This window comes from Sylvia atricapilla, chromosome Z, assembly GCF_009819655.1.
Source record: "Sylvia atricapilla isolate bSylAtr1 chromosome Z, bSylAtr1.pri, whole genome shotgun sequence".
NCBI lineage: Eukaryota > Metazoa > Chordata > Aves > Passeriformes > Sylviidae > Sylvia > Sylvia atricapilla.
The window spans coordinates 44,523,317-44,545,522 of record NC_089174.1 but is presented as its reverse complement, the minus strand read 5'-3'; the positions used below and the strand labels follow the sequence as shown (position 1 = coordinate 44,545,522).

At 40.5% G+C, this 22,206-nt stretch overlaps 1 protein-coding gene across 2 annotated transcripts in view; it reads left to right on the top strand.

The window, feature by feature from the left end:
• Nucleotides 1-22,206, top strand: part of CPLX1 (complexin 1) — a 101,041-nt gene that overhangs the window by 53,924 nt on the left and 24,911 nt on the right. The window contains exons 1-2 of one of the 2 annotated variants that reach the window (XM_066339193.1): nucleotides 8,968-9,036; nucleotides 9,989-10,164. In XM_066339193.1, coding sequence (XP_066195290.1) covers nucleotides 8,988-9,036; nucleotides 9,989-10,164 — 225 coding nt within the window. In that variant the 5' untranslated portion in view covers nucleotides 8,968-8,987. Of the gene's footprint in view, nucleotides 1-8,967; nucleotides 9,037-9,988; nucleotides 10,165-22,206 lie in introns of those variants that run through there. The other variant, XM_066339194.1, reaches the window with a different exon arrangement.

The following is a 22,206-nucleotide window of genomic DNA, read 5'->3' as shown; positions in this document are numbered from 1 at the left end:
GGAAGGAGAAATGGGAGTACCTCTCAAAGGTGCATACTGCAGCTCTGGAACAGAGGCAGTAACAGAAATGTACATTATCTTAATTGCTGTAAGTCTTCTTAATCTTAAAATGTCTCTTAATCCCTCACCAAGTAATAAAAGGCATCACGTTGCTTTTTAGGGAAAAGATTTGTGTAATAGTTCAGAAGAACAGCACATGGATCGCTATTTTCATGCAGTGCATCTGGAAATGTATTTACACAATGTGCCTGAAAGCAAGGCAGAGTGCCTTTAGCTAGGGCTGCACGCACTTTGCAGTATAAGTTGAAGACTGTGACTCTCCAGGTATCTTGGAGTATTAATGATCCTTCCAAAAGCAGAGTCAGATTTGCACTTTTTGGCTGGCAGCTCAGTTTGGTACCCCAGAATCACTCCTCATTATGTCTGCATAATTTTTATTTCTTTTCCTATGCAAGCTGCCTGTATCCAGTGGAGGCACAGTGGTTGAATATTCTGTTAGTGCTGGGTGCTGAAGACTGATGATTGCTTTTGTTCCCACCTTTCTGCTTTTTCCTCTTGCAGCCTTGTAGCAGGATTTAACTGCTGGGAGGTAGGTAAAAGGAATCTCAGGAACCTGCCTGCTGTGTGTGTTGGTCTCAGGAAGAAAGATACCTCATCCAGGCCCCTCTTTGCACAGCAGTGTATCTTGAGGACTCACAACCTAGTGCTCTTCTGCAGCGGACACAGGCATCAGTGTAGAATGGGGAAGAGAGAGTGTTCCTTCACAGTATCTGTTTATTAAAATATCTGTGTGAAGTATCTGTGAGTGAAAGCCTAAGTTCTATTTGTGCAGGGATCTGAGCCAGCAACATGGTAAGTTGCATTTGTCTGATGGTGTGCCCACAGCCCAAGGCACATTTTTGTGTCAGGCTGACCCAGACACATCAACACTGACCTTTGCATCTGCATCATCAGGTAGGTGTTTCCTTGTATGACAGCTTTGTAATTACAGGTGTGCTACTTAAACACATATCCACAGTGAAGTAAAACCTTGTATAACAAAACTGGAATATAAATAATATTTTAGAATTCTATTCTTTGATCCAGTTGTCTGTTTTCATCTTCAACAGGACTTGCTTATGTGAACTCACTACATTTCTTGACAATCTGTTTCCAATCAATGCAGATATTAATTTTATGAGTGACTGAAGCAATAGCTTATCCTAATGGCCTGTGTGTCTTCAAAGGCAGTGGCAGAAGTGCTTCACCATGGTTTCTGTGGCAGAATGATGCAGCCAGATGAAAAATAAAACCCATGCAGAATGTGAAATGAGCTTATGTATGGAACTGAAACTAGGGTTTTTTTCTTCTGCAAAGCCTTACCCTGCCTAGGCCAGAGGTAGCTGATAACCTTCCTACAGCTTCTGTCTTTGCATGTTTGTGTTGTATGTTTGCATCAATCGCCTCGTCATGTACCACCATCTTGTAGTTCTCAGCATGAAGTGGTGTCATCTTACGATATTTATAGTTATTTGGCATACACTCATGTATCAGAAAATAATTGTTCATGCTGCCTTGTAGACTTACTGAAAAGGTCACAAGGCAGAAAGAGAATGAAAGAGTCTATCAGAAAATATTAGAATATATTTCAACTAGGAAGTGTGCTTTTCTTTTTTTTTTTTGCCCTTTTTTTTTTTTTCCAGCAGAGAAGTTTTGCAAGCTAATGAATGAGCTGAAGTGAATATCTCACTCCTCAGAGATATTAACTATACTAAATTGAAATTGCATGGCACAGTATGAGATAAGAAGTACACTAACTCTGATGCATACAAATCAGATACAACTTACAGGCCATCAAGAGTGTTTGACGTCTTTCAGAAACAGATTATCAAATGCAGTACCTGCTTCAACCTGGAAAAACACCTACGGGATCATTTTCAATAACATATATATATTAGCTCAGTGGTGGTTTTTAATGGAATGGAAATTGTGGTTGGCAATTAAAAAACCTCAAAAACAAATGACTAGCAAAGTGCTAGATCCTGCTGTTGTGTCACAACAACCCCGTGCAGTGCTACAGACTGGGGCAGTGTCTCAAAAGCTGCCCAGCAGAGAAGGACCTGAGACTGCTGATTGACAGCAGCTGAACATGAGCCTGGAGTGTGCCCAGGTGGCTGAGAAAGCACTTGGCCTGTATCAGCAATAGTGTGGCCAGCAGGAGCAGGGCAGGGATTGTCCCCCTGTACTTGGCACTGGTGTGGCCACACCTTGACTGCTGTGTCCAGTTTGGGGTTCCTCCTACAGGAAGGACATTGAAATGCTGGAGCATGTCCAGAGAATGGCAAGGGAGATAGTGGAGGGTCTGAAGTCCCATGAGAAGCAGCTGAGGAAGCTGGGAGTGTTTAGCCTGGAGAAAAGGAGACTCAGGGGTGACGTTATCACTCTCTACAAGTGTCTGAAAGGAGGTTTTAGCCAGGTGGGTGTTGGCCTCTTCTCTGAGGTAACAAGGGTCAGGACAAGAGGAAATGGCCTCAAGTTGTTCTCATGAAGGTTTAGCTTGGATGTGTGGAAAACGTTTGCCAGTAGAAGGGTTCTCAAACATTGGAACAGACTGTAACAATGAAGTGGTAGGGTCAGCATCTCTCGAGGTGTTTGAAGTACATGTAGACGTGGCACTTAGAGACATGATTGGTGGTGGACTTCGTGGTGTTAGGGAGTAGTTGGAGTTGATGACCTTAAAGGTCTTTTCCAATCTACATAATCCTATGATCTCATGAAAAATAACAGAGCTCCAAGGGTCCAGGATATTGGACTGCAGGTCTAGTATCAGATCAGTTGATTGTCACCCGAAATGATGTCTCCACATAAATTTCATAGGGAACTTTATTGTTTTAGTTAAAGTTGTATTAAAAGGACAGGACACCAGTACAAAGAAATAAATACTATACTAAGTGAAGAATTCACTAACAAACATGAATTGCTAGTTGTAAGCTAGAAGGACACAATAGGAAAGAGATTTTCTCACTTGTTGCAAAAATGTGCAGGTACCAGGAGGTTGATGTTTGTTTGTGTCCAAGTACTGTACTGTCCTATGTAGCTAGAGAGGAACTGTCACTGTGCAGAGATGTAGACTTTGCAGAGATAAAAGCATGGAAAGTAAGATTCTCACTAAAAAATTATTTTAATGAGGCTGATAGGCTCTTACCATAAAAATGTACTTTCCATTATCCGCCGAAGGAGACTATTCAGCAGCTTGTAAGGTAAGAAAAACATTTTTCTGTTAAAGTGGCTATCTACCTCATTCACGTTTTGGCTTCAGTATCCATCTGCAGAGTGAAACATAGGTCTTCCATATGTTACAACCTATTGCTACCTCAAATAATGTGGAAAAAAATAATTTCTAGAAAATTCAAAGTGCCTCCATTTGACTTTGTAAGAAGCTGGCAAAAGGCTCTTCAACATCATCTCTTAGAATCTGCCTTGGTGTCTGCAAGGGAAATGACGGATTACGATAGTGGTGATGTTTCAAAATAGTTGGTGTTCTAAATACCTCCAAATATCCTTAAATATCCCATGTACCTTTAGAGAGAATGTGCTCAGCTTATTCTCTGATGAGAAACAGTTTTGTTTGGCAATACAGTTTGTCTGGGTTGTGTACAGAGGGAGAGAGAAAGACTGAAGTAAAATACCAGAGACAGAAAAAGTTGAGTCTGTGGAACAGGAATGGCTGAAGCAAAGGTCCCCAGTAGCAGACCATTTTTAAGTAGCATTGATTTACGAACAAAGCAAACTGAAGCTTTGAGTGCTCCTTTTCTGCTTTTTCCTCTTACCCATTTGTGTTCTGCCACTAAATAAGTTGCACAGGACCCATGACCCATGGCTTATCACTTGACATGTCTAAATGAACCTCATGGAATCCTTCCAGTATCTTTCTCATGATATCACAGAAGAAGATAGGCTCTCATTGACCTAGAAGTAAGTGTCAACTCACAGATTGTCCCAGGAAGTACAAATGCATCCTGTCTCAGTTGTGTAAGATTTGTGATGAGTGGATCAGTAAAAACAAGCAGAGACATATATTCATGTCTACTCTGAGCTTTGAATTTCACTGAAATTTTCTTCGTTTATTAAAATGTTAAAAACCCTTATCAGACATCCTTACATTACCAAAAAGACCACAAAAAGACCAGAAAATAGCGTTCCCTAAGATACTGTGATTTCTCAAATGAGCTCCTCAACTGAATTTGGCATCAGTTCTTTGTTTACAAAAGGAATCGCTAATCCATTTCAGTAGGTGCATTACTTTTAGTTAATTGATAATTTGTAATGGTTCCTTTAGAGCTTTTCAGTACTGTTATACAAACTGGGCTTTTTTGTTCATGGGAGTACCACTTTCAGTACCTTCCTGAAGGGCTGTTCCAGTTTTATTGAAACTGTAGCAGGAGGAAGTCAGATGTTTATTTTTTCAGACATAAGCTTTATTTCATAGCCTTGATGATCTTCACTGATATCAATAAAATGTACGCAGTTCTGGTTCTGAAGTGATTAGGCAAAAATGACTGACCTGTTCCTGCTCCAGAACAGTACTCTGTGATTAGCTCCTTATGTTTGGATGATGTGATAAAGAGACATACTGTGATTTAGAGACTATGAGGAATCTGTTATCCTGTCTGTTCAATCTAAATACAGTTCAGCCACAAATAGTACTTCCAAAAAAAAAAACCCCACCTTGTAAAATTCCCTCAGCACATGTCTGTTTCAGGTAAACCTCTTGCTGTTTTCTCTGAAACCTGTGGTTGAGAGGGAGAACTTCTGCACAGTTCACTGATAGAGACATACACACCTGCACGCATTTTGAAAGACAAGTTTGGGTATTACTTGTCTACAATATGAAATGAGATTTGTGCAAAGGAAAAGCTTTTGATTTAATGTAATTATCTTACCTGAAACAATGGTGTGTGCAAATTTCCATCATTCTTTAATTAATTAAGAAAGCTTAAGATGTTCCTATTTCTCTGTAAATCATCCTTGGTAATCCTAATCCTGCAGCTTTCCCAGCACACAACTTTGCCTGCCACATTTAGGACATTTTTTTATCAAGTAGCAAATTCAACAGTGCTCTTGCAAATTGATTTGCGAGTTTACATTTTCTATGTGAAAGCTGGATTTATGTTAGTCAGCTATTGAGGGGTTAGCTCATGGTTGGTGGTGCCTTTGTTATAGAGGTCTGGCAGTTAAAAATCTACTCTTTTTCAGATACAGGATATCTTTGGGCATGTACTCTTCACCATTTTCCTTGTAAAAGTAACTTCAGTCACTTTCAGATGTAATTCAAAACACTTACTTTTGAGGTCTCACAGAGCTCTTACTTACTTTTGAGGTCTTACTGAGGTCTCACAGAGTCACACAGTATCTAAGGTAGTTGCTCATCTACAAGGGCTATCTAGTCCAACCTCATCCTCAGACATGGTTGCCTACAACAGGTTGCTCAAGGCTGTGGCTTATGAATTTTTTAATATGTCCACAGACAGAGACTCCACAGTGACTTGAACTCAGTTTACTTTTTTCTAATGTTTAAATTGTATTCCCTGTACTTGAGTTTATAGGCATTATCTCTTCTCCTGTCACTGGGTACCTGTCGTGCTCCCTTGTATTCATTCTGTTTTGTTGGGTGTTTACACATACTACAGGAATCCCTTTACACTCCTCCAGGGTAAGCTGTCCCTGCTCTCTCAGGTTCTTCTTGTATCCTTCATTGCTGTCTCACTTCTTTGCTGTCTCCCTCCAGTAGCTCCATCTCTCTCTTATATCTTGAAGCCCAGAACTGGGCACGTCACTGCAAATTTCAAATTGCATAATCCTTCAACCTCTTGACAACAGAGTTCCTAAGGCAGCCCAGAGTACTGTTAACTTTTTCTGCTGCAAGGACATTTTGTGAGCTCATTGTCAGCTTGTTGTCCACCACTACCCCAAAGCTTTTGATGTAAAACTGCTTTCCAGAGAGTTGACTTGCTTTTTTTGCTGTTGTATTGGAGAATGTCTCCCCCATGTACCTGAACAGCCATATTAACTCTTCTTCAGATGCATAATGACAATTTAACCCAGCAAAACTCACACAAATGAATATGTCATGTTTTAACCCCAGCCAGCAACCAAGCACCATGCAACTGCTCACTCACCCCCCGCCCCCGCCAGCTAGAAAACTTGATGGTTTGAGATAAAGGCAGTGTAACAGGGAAAGCAAAAGCCATGTATGTGAGCAAAACAAGGAATTAATTCACTGGTTTCCATGGGCAGGCAGGAGTTTTGCATTTCCAGGACAGCAGGGGCCCCTCATGCCTCACAGTGACTTGGGAAGATAAATGGTATCACTCAAACATTTCCTCCTTCCTCCTCCTTGCACTCAGCTTTAAATGCCATTTGGAATATCCCTTTGGTAAGTTTGGGTCACCTGTCCTGGCAACATCCCCTCCCAATTTTTCATTCACCCCCAGCTTCCTCCCCAGAGTGGCAGTACAACAAGTGGAAAAGGCCTTGTCACTGTGTAAGGTCTGCTCAGCAGTAACAAAAATTTATCTGTTATCACTCTATTCAGCGCAAATCCGAAGTGCAACCCATAAGTAGTTCACTGTGGAGATAATTAGCTCTAGCTTGGCCAAAACCAGCACATCATATCTGTTTTTGGCTTAACACCTGATTGTTTAGCTATTAAGCCTATATGGATTAAGGGAATTACTATTACTTTGAAATAACTGCCATGCCATTTGATTTCACACCACTTCGGGGATGGTTTTCCAAATGGAAGTTTTTTATCCTTTGGAGGCAGGGCTGTTTGAGCCAGAAAGCTGACAGTTGGCACATGTTGTCCTGGAGCTTTAGCCATTTCTGCTTCTTTTCTGCAGCCTTGTCTAAAGATGTTAGAAATAATGTTGATTGAAACTCCTTACTGATTAGTAAGTAGCTTAGTGAATACTGTGTCAGTCTCTCACTTCTCTTTGTGTCAAGGTATATGTCATGATAGGGGTGTGAGAGACAAAAAGACAAAACAAAAACAACTACCCCCAGGTTTATTACATGAACAGATTCAGTAAGTGTACCCTTCCTCTGTCTCCTTGGAGGCTTCAGAAGTGTGCTTAAGGACAGAACAACTGCTCTTTCCTTCTGCTTGTGCCCTTGACTGAGGTACCTCAGTTGCACATAGATGAATTCTCTGGAATCATTGCTGCTGAACTGCTATAACTAGAAGCTGTTATCCAGGGAATGTTAACAGCAAAGTCTACAGTTTAGGATGAAGAATAAAGGAGATGGAAAAAAAGCTTTTCTAAAAGTAACACAAGAGTCTTTAGTTAAAATGTAGTGTAAAATTTTAGTTCTCATAATACCCTTCCTTCCAATTAGTTAAGAGTGGTACCACAGTGTAGCATTTTAAACACTTAGAAGGTGACTTTGAAATCTGAGGTGAATTAAGAGAATCTGTGAGGATCCTGAAACTCCATACAAGTGTCCTGTATGCTGAATGGCTGTAGAACAAAATGCCTTATGTATTTAAAAGCTTGGTCTTGTCTAAGAAATAAGAGAAAGTTACACAATTTCACTTCTTATGTGATGAGCCAAGCTGACATTATAGCTTAATGATAGCCTAGGAGTAGTGCTTAGAGTGAAAAGAAAATCTCTGCTGCTGAATTCTGTTTCCTAAGTAACTAGAGTATTATGCTGTCGGGGTAGCTCTAACTGGAGAGAAGCTAAAAAGAGATAAACTTGATTATTGAACCCAAATTAGTTTTATTGTCAGTGGAGAAATCTTTTGAGGGGACCCTGAAATTAAAGATCTCACTAGAGATTTGTGATCACTGATGTTTGCTCGATAAGGCTGCTTAGAGAGGTTCCTGCAATAGGGATGTGTGACTCAACTATGCCGTATTTCACTTGCTATGAAATTTTAGCTTACTTGCAATTTCAGTTAGCCTTCCTTGCACTACAGGAAAGAAATCACCAGATGGTCTGGGTAAATTTTCCATCAGTATGCAAGAGTTTCTGTACTACTCTGGTCCTGCAATGAAGGATGCAAAATGGTAGTAGAGGAAGGCTGACAGTAGACAGAGACCATGAATATTCAAGGTGGGGTTTTTCTGGGGTCCCTAGGTGTGTTTTTGTTTTAAGTCACAGATTTCCTAACAATGGAAGTGTCAAGAGGTTTGTGGTTAGGCAGCTGAATAGAGACAGTCATGTTTACTGTTGTTATTTCCCACCTGGCAAAACAGCAAACAAACAAAACCCCAGTGTATTACAACCAGATATTGTAAGATAAAATTACCAGTTTCCCCATGCTTCTCTGTGGGAGATGTGAAGGGGGCATTTCTCTGTCACATTTTGTGGGATTGGAGGGTTGATTCAGGGTTGCTTTCGTCTTAGGGCTCTGGGAAAATATGTAACCTGGAAAAGAAATGTGGAGAGAAAAGGGATCTGCTTACTTCTTTACAAATTCCTTGGTGGTTATTACAAGCAATAGTTTATCTGATAAGTGCCATCACTACGACAGTTCAGGAGGAATCATTCTGACATGAATCAATCATGTTGCAGATGTTTTTTCTCTTAAGGATCAAGGTTTCACAGTCACTGTCCCAAGAACTGGTGTGGAAAGCAAGAGCAATCACAGTCCTCCAGCAGTCTTGACACACTGAATGGTAATTTATAAGGGTAATCTCTAAGGCGTTTGTGAGAACCTCTTTCCTTCACTTAGCCTTTGATAAAGCCATCAGACAATTAGTTGGCAGGTCTTTGATAGTGTCTCCTTCCAGCCCAAGCCTTTTTAAAGGCCTGAAATCTTTGTTTTATGCAAAACAAGAGGTGTTGAATATGTATACTTGTGTCTGTGTGTAAGAACAAGGCTGTCTGAGATTAATTCAGTTAAATCTCAGCCAGCAATGAGCCAATGTGGAGGTGTCCTGACTCAGCATCTAAGGACCTACAGTGTTTTTCCAGGATGAGGGAACCTCTTTTAGTTAAAGATGCAGAGTATTTTCTGCTCCAGGCAAGGTCCAACACTGCTTCCAAAGGGTATGTGTCTTCTCTTCATCCATGTAATGAGGCTTGATCCTGTGGCTGCCCTCCAGTGCCCTGATGACGCCGTATCACAGTACATGTCCTTTCCCTTTCCTCAGCAACTGTTTTCTCCTTGGCTGGATGATTGACTGCTATTTGCTAGTAAAATATCTCTGAAATACAGGATAAATGGGTTTATGCAGCACTTTGGGGATGGAGGAGCATGCAGGAAACCTCCTTATTTGTGTGGTTGTGCAAGGGCTTTGCACAACAACAAAAAACTACCTCAGGAACACATAGGAATTGAAAATTTGGGAACAGTATATATTCAGCAGTGGAACAAGTCAAAGCCATCATCCCACCTAGGTACTAAGCATTACAGATGATGGTGTCCAAGAACTGATAAGAGACATGATTCTCTCTGATCCACAGCAAGAGAGAATTCAGGAACTCCAACTGTTTGCTAATGCTGTGTGGTCCTATCTGTCACAGGATGTATAATTTCTGACAGCAATTAAGACTGCGATTACTTATCCCTGCAAAATTTCAAACTCCTTTCTCAGCCCTGGTGTAATTTTGTTCTGGGTCTATTACTTGCCTATTACATTAAAGACCCTTCAAAATCAATCTTCAGTCACTTGGCTGAGTTGATAAAGTGAAAACATGGTGTGGATGGCAGCTTGTCCTTTTCAGGACTGCAAACAAACTGTACTGCCGTCATGCAAATCTACAAAGAGTCTCTTCCTTTTGCTGCTGGCTTCTCCTGCTGGTGGCAGGTAACACACCTTATAAGGATAAGAGTTTTCCCCACCTCCTGTCTGGGGGGAGAGTGTGCTGCCTCTTCAATGAAAGGAGAAACCTTTCCAGATGCAGAAGGAATGACAGATGGCCCTGAGCACGGGGAAGGAGAGAGCTGGGGGTATCATCACATTCTTACAGGGCTGATTTGCTCTTGTACTTTCTCTAGGGGCTACCAAAGACATGGGAAAGATGCTGGGTGGGGATGAGGAGAAAGACCCAGATGCTGCTAAGAAAGAAGAGGAACGACAGGAAGCCCTTCGGCAGCAAGAGGAAGAGAGGAAAGCCAAATATGCCAAGATGGAGGCTGAAAGAGAAGTCATGAGACAAGGGATTCGAGACAAGGTAGGTGACTGGCATTTAACAGACACTGGTCAACTTGTAATGACCAGTGAAGAACACCTATTTTCAACTGATTTGTGACTAGTTCCTTAGGCATCTGGATGGAACCAGGGAACTACTCTACCACACAGAACTTTCTGATTATTGTGCACTCTTCCTCAAGCCCTGTTCCTGTTTAAACACACCTCCCACAGAGCAAAGCCCTGCAAAGTCGAAATAGAGAGTGAATGTGGGGGGAGAAATCCATCTATTTTTCTTATCATCTATTAAGCACTCACATTATATTATGTGTTAGAGGCTTTCTTGTCCCTTTGGGCATGCTTTCCAAGCTTGCCTTTGTGGTTTGTGAGAAGAGTCATAATTCAGTGAGTTTCTGAGAGAGATGTTGCAACTATCTTTTGTATTGATTCCAAAGCTTTATTGTGTTGACCAGTGATATGGGGCAAATCTACTCTACTGTTAATATTTAGGCTTCTACCACTTACATGGCATTCATTGGAAAGAAAGAAATGTGAGTAATGATTGGACAAGGGGTTCTGCATTGGGCCAAACTTCTGACCTAGTTCTTCTGATTCCTGATGGAAGCATGAATAAGGGTAAATTTCTCTGGTGGCACAGTTCAGCTTGCAGAGTTACTGAGAATTGTTCTGCAAATAAAGAAATTTGGGATTGTGCTTCTAAGAAAAGAAACAACTGAGAAGGAATTCTCTACCTTTGACCCTGCCAGAGAAAGTTAGCCATATGGTCATTTAAAATAGGGTGCTGGCTGACAAAAATGCAGAACCTCTACCTGATCAAAAATTGTTGTTTTATTATCATAGAATTGTCAAGTTTGAGTTGGAAAAACCTTAAAGATCATCTAGTTCCAATTTATCTACCATGGGCAGGGACATTTTTCACTAGATCAGGCTGCTCAGAACCCCATCCAACCTGGCCTTCAATGCTTCCCGGGATGAGGCAGCCACAGCTTCTCTGAGCAACCTGTTCCAGGGCTTCACCACATCTGAGGAAAGAGTTTCTTCCTAATATTTAATCTAAACCAAATCCTCTTCCACCACCTGCCTGCATAAAATATTCCTCTCCCTCTTTTTAATACGCCCCCTTAAGGTGTGGAAGTTTGCAATGAAGTCTCCCTGGAGCCTTCGCTTCTCTAGGCTGAACAACCCCAACAATAATGTATTTAATGAATATATATCTAGAGAATATAGTATATTAATATAATCATATCGATGTGTGCATAATATGTTTAATGTATATTTAGAGATAGGACTGTTTCTAAGCAATGACAAAGGTGATGAGGAAAAAAAAAAGGATAGTAAATTTCTGGGTTGCAGGCAAATGAGCTAATGACCAGTTTTAACTGGTGACTGTCTCATCTGGACCATTGAATTGTTCCCAGATGTAGATAGGGGTTGCCTTTCTCTTGCTGTTTGGAAAACTGTTGTAAAAACATTAAAAAAATATCTGAGATGTTCTCTGTTATAATTTCACGGTGATCTCATTCATGAGTAGGATGCTTACAGCCTGAGCTACAGCCAAAGGGGATTTCCCTAAGATACTGGCAACTGTCTGGACTTTGCTGAGCTGGCTGAGTGCTGAGTGGCAAAATGTCTTAGAAATGCACTAAATCCTTGAGCAATTTGGCAAGGAGTTCGGTCTGCAGAAAAGGAGAACAAGAATACTTGGAGGAACATTATTTGACCTCAGTCAAGGCTCTGGACTTGTGTGGTGGAGTACTTTTGAGATTAGCATCAGGAAGGCCTGCTTTGGGCAGGGCATCTGGATTGTGAGCTCATTTTTCCTGTGGTTTTCTTTTTCCTGGAAGTAACGCCAGATAGCAGGTGTTTGAAAGATTAAGGTGCTTTCTGCAGAATCAGAGAATATGGATAAAGCTGTAGAAAGGAGCTGTATGGAGCATGGTTTCTTCTGATATTTATCAGAGTGGGGGGCAGTTGTTTTTCTGTTTGTGAGGTGTGAATGCAGAAGGGTCATTATGTGATTAAAGCTTTGGTGGCAGAAGAATATTAACAACTTGTTCCAACAGTCAGCCTCAATGGCACAGCAAGAAATGCTCAGAAGTGCTTGTGCCTTTCCAGGCAATAGAGGAATTGCAAAATCTGGGTTTGAGGCTTGTTCCTGCAGGCAGTGTATCACACAGCAGGAGAATGTGCAGTTCTTGCTCTGTTTGACTCCCTTCTGTCTCTGGATGTGTGCCACTAATTCTTCCCATATTTCTTATTGGGCCATTTAATGCTCTCAAGTGATTAGGCAGTAAGATTCTCTGCAGTATTTGGAATTGTCCAGAGGGTCATAGGAGAGTTTGAGTTGGAAGACACCTTAAAGATCATCAAGTTCCAGCCCCTCCCTTTTGTGGTCAGGGGCACTGGCCACTAGACCAGGTTGCTTAAAGCCCTATCTAACCTGATGCTGAGCACTGCCAGGGTTGGGGCACCCACAACTTCTCTGGAAAACCTGTGGCAGTGCCTCACCACTCTCACCGTAGAGAATTTTTACCTGTTCTGTAATATAAACCTGCTCTCTTTCCATTTAAAGCCATTCCCCTGTGTCCTACCATTCCAAGGCCTTGTGTGTGTCCCTTTCCAGTCTTCTTGTAGCCCCCTTTCAGCATCCCCCTCCCATCAGGAGGAAGGATGCTCTATATGTCTCTGAAGCCTCTTTTTCAGGCTGAAGAACGCTAACCATCCCAGACTGTCTTCATAGGAGAGATTCTTTACCCCTGTTTTCTCTTCTTTGTGATTCTCCTCTGGACTCACTTCAGCAAGTCCATGTCCTTCTCATATTGAGGCCCCAGAGCTGGACTAGGCACTCTGTGTCTCAGGAAAACCATGAAAACTATTCAGTTCCTTGTGGATATTTAAGATATGTAATTTCCTGGTTTTCCATATCTCAAGGTAGATGATATTGGAATTTACTTTTTTTAGGAATATGGGAACATTTGGATTGCTGGCAACAGGAACAGCCCTAAGTTAATGTCTTTAGTTTTTCCAGTGAGAAAATGTTCTCTTAATGAATCTTCATTTTTTTTTCTCTTCTTGTTTTTTGGGGTGTTTTTTAAGGTTTTTTTTTAGTTCTATTTTTTAAATTTTAATTTTTTTAATAAAATCTGATTGCTGAAATTTACTTTTAGCACTAAATCACTCAGACAAAAATGCATTCAGGATTTATAGCTGCAGTTCTAGATTTTTATGGCAGATAATCAAGATGCAACATCATATAATTATTTAATTTTAATATTTCATTAACATATTTCCTTATGTAACTGGTGCATAGCTCCTAAAATCCTGTTTTAGGGTAGGAAAAGTAGCAAAATGTGAATTGGGTCTGTTCTTCAGCAATATCAGAGCTTTGAAACTAAACTCTCACTTCAGGAGTGCAAACTTAAATTTGATAAAACTTTCTTGATATAAAGTAGTTTCATACTGTTAGCTAAACTCTTCGATGTTATGCTGCATTTCATTTCACTTCAGATGCAAATATTTCCAAGGACTTTAAAAATCCCTGTACAAAGGATTGAAATTTCTCTGCCTGAAAGTGTAATTTTGATAGTGCACTTTTGCCTTGTGAACAAGACATATACAGTTCATTTGTTATTGGAGACTATTGGCAACTGAAAAAAGTGTAGAAGTTGTATTATTTGCATGCAAAAATATGAAAAATCTCAAAGAAAATATTTTCCTCTGCAATGAATCACGTTCCATAATTCCAAAGATAAAAATCTTACCATGAACAGTAAGATTCTATCTGATCTCTTCCCTTTTAAATCACTGACATTAAGCCAATGATGTAAATTTTTATCCTGCCCTTTTGATCTAATGAAGATGAGCCTACTGCTCAGTACTAGGGCCTTAAAATAGATTTTCAGAGATCTATATGTGTTGTGCAGATGGAGAGGTATTAACTGAAATCTTCTGCTTCTACAGTGGATTTTTATAATTCAGGATAAAAAGCAAAATAAAAAAATGTCCTGCTTAGTTTAGTTCAGTGCAGATTCTCTTTGTGGTGTAGACAGAAATGTTTACAACTGGGTCACAGGTCCTCTGGCTATGAGAAGGCAAAATACTTGACTATGACACTCCCAGTGTGATACTTTGCAAGACAGGGATTATACTGTCCCTTCTGTGAGGTGAAATGGATGAGTGGGAAGGAACAGTCCTAACAGCACCAATGGTGAAAAATGGGAACAATTGCACCCTTTGCAGCATTAAGTCACAGGATATCCTGGAAGAAGAACATTGCAAGGACAGCATCGTTTGATGCTCTGCCCACATTTGATACACTGGTTATTGAGGACAGGCTGTAGGAAGTCCAGGCAGATTTGGAAGAAAGAAACACATTTGCATTGTGATTCGAGAGCATTATAACCCTGCAGATTGTTTTCATATTGGTGTTCAGAGGCTTCCAGGGGGATACAGTGATTTTACCTGGGCTAGACTTCCGGCCTTCTACCAGAACTTTTATCCCCAACCAGTTGTATGCAGGGATGTTCTGACTGGACTGCGTTGCCTCTGAATCAGATTCCTGAGTTTCTCTTACTGGTTTTTTCCGTAGCTTTGAGTACAGATTGTTACCATCAAACTTGTTTCCAAACTACAGCCCTTCACAATTTTACTAAATCATGCACTTCTCTACCTTTGGAAATACCAGAAAAAAATTAATTTTCTGGTTTGTATCTCCAAAAGAATCCCCTTGTCTGTGAGGCAGTGACTGCTTTTTGTGAAAGAGTGAATCAACTGGCCTATTCCAGTAAGAGGAAAAACAATCACAAATTGAAAAAATTGTTAAAGTTATCTGGATATGCCCAAGTTTAACAGTCTCTCTTGCAAATTAAGAGAGAAGTGGTGCCTTCCTAGACGTGCTTTTCAAAACAGAACAGGGATTGATGTTCCTGCCAAGAGCCTCCAAGTCTGTTATTAAACAAAGTAATCTTCAGGGGGATTTTAGAGAATCTGTTCCTACCTAAACTGAAAAGTTTCATCTTTATATTTCCTTAAATGTCCCAGGATATGTGCCATGTCTTGGTCTTAGTGAATCCAACCAGGCAGATCTACAGTATTCTTTCGGTGGTCTGAATGAAAATGTGTTCCAGGCCTTGTCTGTTGGCATTAACCTAGCAGAACTTCCCTTATGGGAAAAACTGCATGCATTCCTTCCTGTGCTGTAGGTGTAGGCCATTTTTAAAAATTCATAGTGGGAAGGCAACTTTAGCAAACCATTGGAGGTCGGAAGAAAATTGGCGTAGTTTTCATCTACTTCCATGATAGTTAGAGGTTCAGTTATCCAGCTGAACCCACCAGGTGCTGACTACCCCACTAGTACATTTGGGGCTCATTAGTCTGCTTCTTTGTGCAGCTCTGCCTTGCTCTAACTTGATTTCTGTGTTTTGCGCTAGTCCAAATCTGCACCAGTAGATGTCACTTTGGATACTTGCTAACGAAATCCCACTGGGTGATGCTTCTGAACTTACTGAAATGTCTCTTGAAATGCAGCCTATTTTACTATTACTCACTGACTAGGGTGTCCTGTACAGTGATTCAGCTGAAATCTTCTCTTAAACAACCTTCGTTTTGTTGGCTGACAAAACCTGTGCATATCGCTGACACGGTACTGAGAATTTCAGTCACTCAGGACTGGGTGCAAAATAAACCCAAACATATGACATAAAGTTATAAGTGCTGTGATTTAACTGGGAAAGGTGTCTGAAAAGTGTCTCAAACCTTCCTGGGTGTGATTTGTTGACACTTCAAGCATTTGGCTAATGTACTTGGAAAGACACAAAATATATACCTCAATGAACAGTCACTTGCAAGGTCTTTTCCAGTACCTGTGCAACTCTGCATTCACCTCTGAAATATCATTTATCAGTGTTTCTGGTTTTTTGATGCCTCTTTGTGATTGTAAATGTGTCTGAATCTTACTCACATCAGCCAGTAAGACCCAGCAGCGCTTCCCAGAGGAAAGGCTTTTTCGCAAGAGATCTCCAAAATCTAATTCTTAAATGATTATTAGTTAAAGTATTTCAATTCTACATAGGTAAATAATATAGATTAAATAATGTGTAATATAATACAGACTGTAATAAATATTATTAATTAATAATATGGTTAATATTATTTTTTAATTGACATTGTTGTGTGTGATTTTCTAATGGAGAAATTTGACAGAAATCTGCCCAAAATCATGCAGTGGTTGAGTAGGAAATCACATTTCTGTGTTGAAGGCCTAGGGATATAGTCTAACCCATGTGTAAATAGGGTTTCTTCTCCTCCTGAAAACATGGACACCTCCAAAGGGAGTAGATAGAAAAAAAATGAAAGCCATCCCAGAGTCTGTATGACCCATGTTCCCATTGCCACTGGTCTCTAGAACTGGTTGCCATGCCCACTTCTTTCCACTTGGATTTCCTTTAGGTAGTAGAGCAAAGACTACATGAAATCTTTTCTTGGTTAAAACTCAACAAGGGAAAACATCAAAAAACAGAGGAGCTTATTTGCTGCTCTGCTGCCTTGGGGAATAAAAATTGTTTCCTTGATGGAAAAAAACTTAGGATGGTATAAAATTTGACTAAGTTGCTAGAGGTGCTCTGAGTTATTTTGAGCACAGCAATTTCAAATCTTTCATTAATCTTACCTTTAAAAGTAGACAACTCTGTCCTTTGGATCCTTCTGGATCATACTTGTGTCAGCCTCAAAATGCAGACAATTACAAGAGAGTAATTTGATCAGTAACATTGCCTCTAATAAGTACAGCTGCAGCATTTTTTTCATGTAACTTTTCCTTTTCTAGTTTACAAATCTTGCAAAGGAAAGGGCTTGTACATTTTTTTTTATTTTATTTTTTTATGACAAGCTAATTCAAGGACTCTGAAAGTCACCAAAGAAGATTAAAAGGTCTGTTCCATTTTTGCTGCAGCCAAAGAGCTCCCATTAGTGCTTCAAATCAGGCAGTAGCCACATGATGTCTCTTCTTTTGGCCATTTGTTATCTGAGTCCTGAATGACCAGATAACTTATCAGGAATTAATGAGACCAGTGGAGTTATGCCTGCTTGAGAATGCGGCCTGGCACCTTCATGGCTCAGCTAAGGGATGCATCATTCTTTTCTGATGAAAGTCATCAGAGCCAGGTCAGCTTTTGAAATGCTGGTGCTTTCTTAGAGCAAGATGTGATTTTGTCCTGGCATCAGCATGAAGTTCCACATCTGTTCTGGCAGTGCTCTCTAATGCAAGTTACATCAGCTTGGGATTTGAGACTGTCAGAAGGGATTAGTCAGCCCATGCCTGAAAGAAAAAGGGCTAATCCCAGGCAAGGTCTGAGTTCACGCATGGGACAGGGTTATAAAGTTTGAACCATGCTTTCCCTGTCATAATTGTGTAGCTTTGCCTGCCGTGTGTCTTCATTCTCTGTAGATGCTTGTTGCTTGTGGTTAAGCTGGGAAAGGAAAGGACAGTTTGCATGCCCCTTTCATAGTTACTGGCAATTCATATGGCCTTCCTAAGGGTCTCAAGAGTTCTCTGCCTCATTGGCGAGTTTTGAGGCAGTCATGAATAGAGCCAACTTAATCTTAGCAGACTCCAGTGCAAAGTGCCCTCTCTGGGGCTCCAGGCCAGGTTAATGTTCTTGCTGATCCAGAAGGAAGGCTATGGCCTTCCTCTGACTGTGTGAGAATTTGAAGAAGACAGACTGGCTGCTTCAGGGAGGGAAGCAGGGAATTTTTGGGAAACATTTGCTTTTTCATCATTTCCATTGTCTGTGGTTTTCTAGGGTTCTCTCCCTTTCGGTACAGCCTTGACTCTTGTCTGTATGCCTGCTCCTGAAGCAGAGACTCAGGTTATTCATTTGCGAGGCTTCATGGAGGAATTTCTTTCCTTGGTTAGGATGGAGGGAGGAAGAAGGCAGCCTTTAAGCTCCAGGCCACTGCATGCAATTTTCCCATCATTTCCTGAAACTGTTGACATGGTCTTGACAAGAGTATCAGCCTAAACCAAGTACTATGGAGTATGTACAGTGCTTTAATGATCTTGGTCCCAAGCCAGACCTCCCAATAGCCCCTTAGGAATTTAGGGTCATAACAGGGCTGTGCTTACATTTGAAACTGGCACCATATAGTTTTGTAGGATCTCCCTATAAATTTTACAGTTGTTGGGTTATTTCTGTCGTGCTCAGTTACAAAGAGGGAAATTCTGTCTCCTTGTTTAACAGGCTGACTGCAATTTAGAGAAAGGATTCTTCCACCAGAGATAAGAAATAGTCCAAGGCCTTATGTGAGAAAAGCAGCTGATAAACTACCCCTTGGATAATACAGAAAGCACAGTGGAGTTTTGGGGTATTTTTTAATCAGGAATTGCATGCCTGATTAAAAGTTTATTCCAGCTGCTGCCAAGTTGTTTTGGGGATAGAGGCATCCCAGTGTATTAAAAATCCCTTAACTGTTCTCTCATATTCTGAGGTTTCTGATGAATCCCTGGATGTTGACTACTGGATGATGCTTAAAGTATTTCTTCCTTCTATTTAAGGAGTGACTAAGGCAGAACCTACCAATTTAAACTACAAACCTGGCCTGTGAAGGCAAAAGTGGAAAAACAACGTTGCAGAGAAGCAGAGATGTCTGTGTGCTTGATACAGCTGCATATCTGGCTAGAAAATTCTTGCTTCCTCCCTTCTGGTGTTGTAAGCAGAGTTTTCCATACACTGTAATTTGCAGGGATGATCAGGTTTGTTTAGAATGGAAAGAAGATATAGTAAGCTGCCTTCAATGAAGTAAGGCCAGTACCTCCAGTTTCTGCAAACAATCTCTGTTTAAATTACAAGGAAGATATTTCTGCCCCTGTTCACTTCGAGTTATTTTCCAATAACATGGGAGTTTAGCTGAAGTTGGGAATTCAGATCTGTAGTTTAAATTTAGCTGATTTTTAATCCAGAAGTGAGGTGGCAAGTTTTAGGAGACCAGGGCTTCTGAGGAAGTCTCTATCCGTATCTCATTGCTAATACTATGACTCTTCTCTGCAGTGTTTTTTCTTTTGGTCAGCTGTGATATGAGAGATGAATGGAAAGTTATAAAGAGCAAACAGAGAAAGATATTTTTGAGGCATGCTTGAATCTCAGCAAAGCCTTGGACATGACACAGAGCCTTCTGGAAATATGAGTGAACAGTTCCCTGAATTCACACAAGGCCTTGTCTGTCTGATGCTAAACAAATGCTTTTTAACAAAAGCATTTTAGTTAACTCCTGAAAGTTTGATGGTGCTTTCTAAATTAGAAAGTACGTCACCACTTCCTCCTATCCATGTGCTATCTGGTCTTCCAGCCTTTTCAAATCTATCCTTTCTATTACAGAGAGTCAGTTTTCACCCTAACTTTCAATAAAAAAGGCAATAACCTGTACGTGGTCCTGAAAGCGTCTCTCAGTCTAATGTGGGCTTTTGCTCTTCATTTGTTTTTCTCCCTTCCCTTAAGAAAGAAGATGGGTTCCAGAGGAGGAATAGAGGACCACAGATTGAGCTGAGAGCTGCAAAGGGGCTTTATGTTAAGCTCATGCTAGAGGAGTGTGATTTAGACAGTGAGAATGCTGTACATCTCTGCACAGATGTTTGAAAAGTGGTCATACCATCCCAAAACAATGGTTTTAAATATGGGTTTTGTGTAAAATATATGTTACATTATTTACAGGTTGTTGCAAAGGAAATCGATGTGTTGTTGTCAAATTTCAGTGCATGGTGAAAGTATTTTTTTCTCTTTCAAGATGTTTGCTAGGGAAGGGTGATCTGCAAACGGCAGCACTGGTCCATCTTTGGATGAATGTCCACACTTTTGTCATTCAGACTGGGTGTCTGGCAAGTGGTTTAAGGCAACTTTATGGTGCCATATGCTTTAGGTGTAGATTTGGAGGTGAAGAGGAGTAGGGGCTGCTTCAGGGCTTCCCTTTGAGGCTAGTGTGAGTGTGTAAAATAAGAAGCTGACAAGCTATGCCCAGAGATAAGGACATCTGACACTGGGAGGGAAGGAACAGGAATCTAACTGTTTCGGGACTACAATGAAGGTTCTTTACCCTGACAGGTGTGTGCAGTCCCTTGTTTAAGCTTCAGTTTTCTCACAGATTTAGCACTTGACCTTGTTTGACAGGCTCAGTGAGTGTCAAGGATAAAGACCTGTCATGCTACTCATAATGTGCCTCTCATCCTGACATGTCACACTAGAGCCTGTGTAAAAGGCATTTTGTATCCTCTGGGCCCTTCCAGAAACTGGAGTCACAGGTGTGATCAGCAATATTTTTTTACAAGAATCTGTGAGTGAATTTGCTTGGCAAAAGCCATCATGGTGATAGGGAAAAAGAAATCAGAGATTATGAGAAAGCTCAACAGACCAACATTTGTATTAATTTTTCTCTTTTGCCTTCTGGCCGTTCACTTGTGCTGTTCAAATAAAACGGTCAGTTCATGTTTCCAGCTCTGCTTCTGATCTCTTCTTGGCTCACTAATGCAAAATCAGATTTCAAAACAAACAAGATTGTGCTCCTTTACTTCTGCTTGCAGGTTCTGGGTTTCCAATAGGCAGCTTCTCTCTGAAAAATACAGTGCTTTCTCAAGGGCAAACCAGGGACTTTTGAATACTGAGCTTTTACAGGGGCATCAGGAAAGGGACAGAAGGCTAGCCTTAGATTCTGCACTTCCACACAGTGTAACTGGGAACTGACCTGTCTAAACTCTTTGTCTCTTTTGTTCAGATTAATGATCCATACGTTAATGCATGTATGTTAGAGATGCCACGTAACAGGTAACAAGAGCAAATACCTGACAGTAATACAAGTTTGAACTCACTAAAATAAATTAAATCTGATTAAAACAATTACAAAACCATACATTTGATAAAACTTCTTCAGTGAAAGTTTTTAAGCTCAGTGACATTATGTTTTTTAAAAAGTCTCTTCACTTGGGCAGTTTGGAGACAACTAGTTTACCAGTCCTGGTGCATGCTTTGGGCACCCCTTGTGTTTTTCCTATATAATTGAGGCAGACAAAACCAATCTTTGAAATCCACGCAGATGATAGTGTGGAGCTCCTGCTTGTCTAACTCTACAACATGTGTCTTGGCTCTTGTCAGAGCAGTGTAAGTAAGAGCACTGGCATAACTCTATGAAAGACTGCCTTTGATTTGCCATCTGCTTTTACTAAGGGTGTCCAGAAAAGAAAAATGTATACCTCAAGTTTAGTGAAGTTATTTATTTGGCTGTCATGGACTGTTTATCTCTAGTTGTGGAAAGTAGTTCAGAAATAAATTTGAATTTTTGGTTCAAAATCTAAATGTAAAAATTCTTCAATTCCACCCAAATTTGATGTGATAGGGAGCTGAGGAATCAGCTATTGATTTACAGAGGGTGGAGGTAGTTGAAACCACTGCAGGTGCTGCTTTGTCTGTCCTGCTAGCACCAAACAGCATGAAATCCATTCTCTTACCTCACCCATACACTCTGCAACCTTTTAGCAAAAAATGTAACTTTACTTTTTTCAGGAGAATTTCTTGACCTTTGCTCAGTGATGACTCAGAAGCAATGTGGTAAGCTCTGCACTGTTTTGCACATTTAACTTAGCACACAGTTCTGACAAAGAAATCCAAAATAAAAGTTCAAAGCTTAATTCTAGGTAACTACAGCTTTGGAGGAGTTTGATAAAAGCCCCATAGCTCAAAACTGTGGCAGTTTCTACTGCAGTTATCTTACAACAGCATTGCATAGTGCCTGTTTGCTGGGTCTTCTGTAATCAGAACATCATGATTGTGCAGTAACGAAGTTGCTTAAAAGATACTAAAAATGTCACAGCTCCTCTAATTAAAATCAAACCTGAAAGCTCTGAAGTGTTGGCTAAGTGGAATAGAGGTTATTAAAACACCTGGGTCTTGCTAGGAGATGCCAGGTCTCCCTGGCTTCACTGTTCTCAAGGGCACAGTGAACACAATAAGAATGAAAAATCAAACTGGAAACTGCACTACACAACGCCTGTGATATAGAGTAATTTATAAGTTGGTGCAGAACT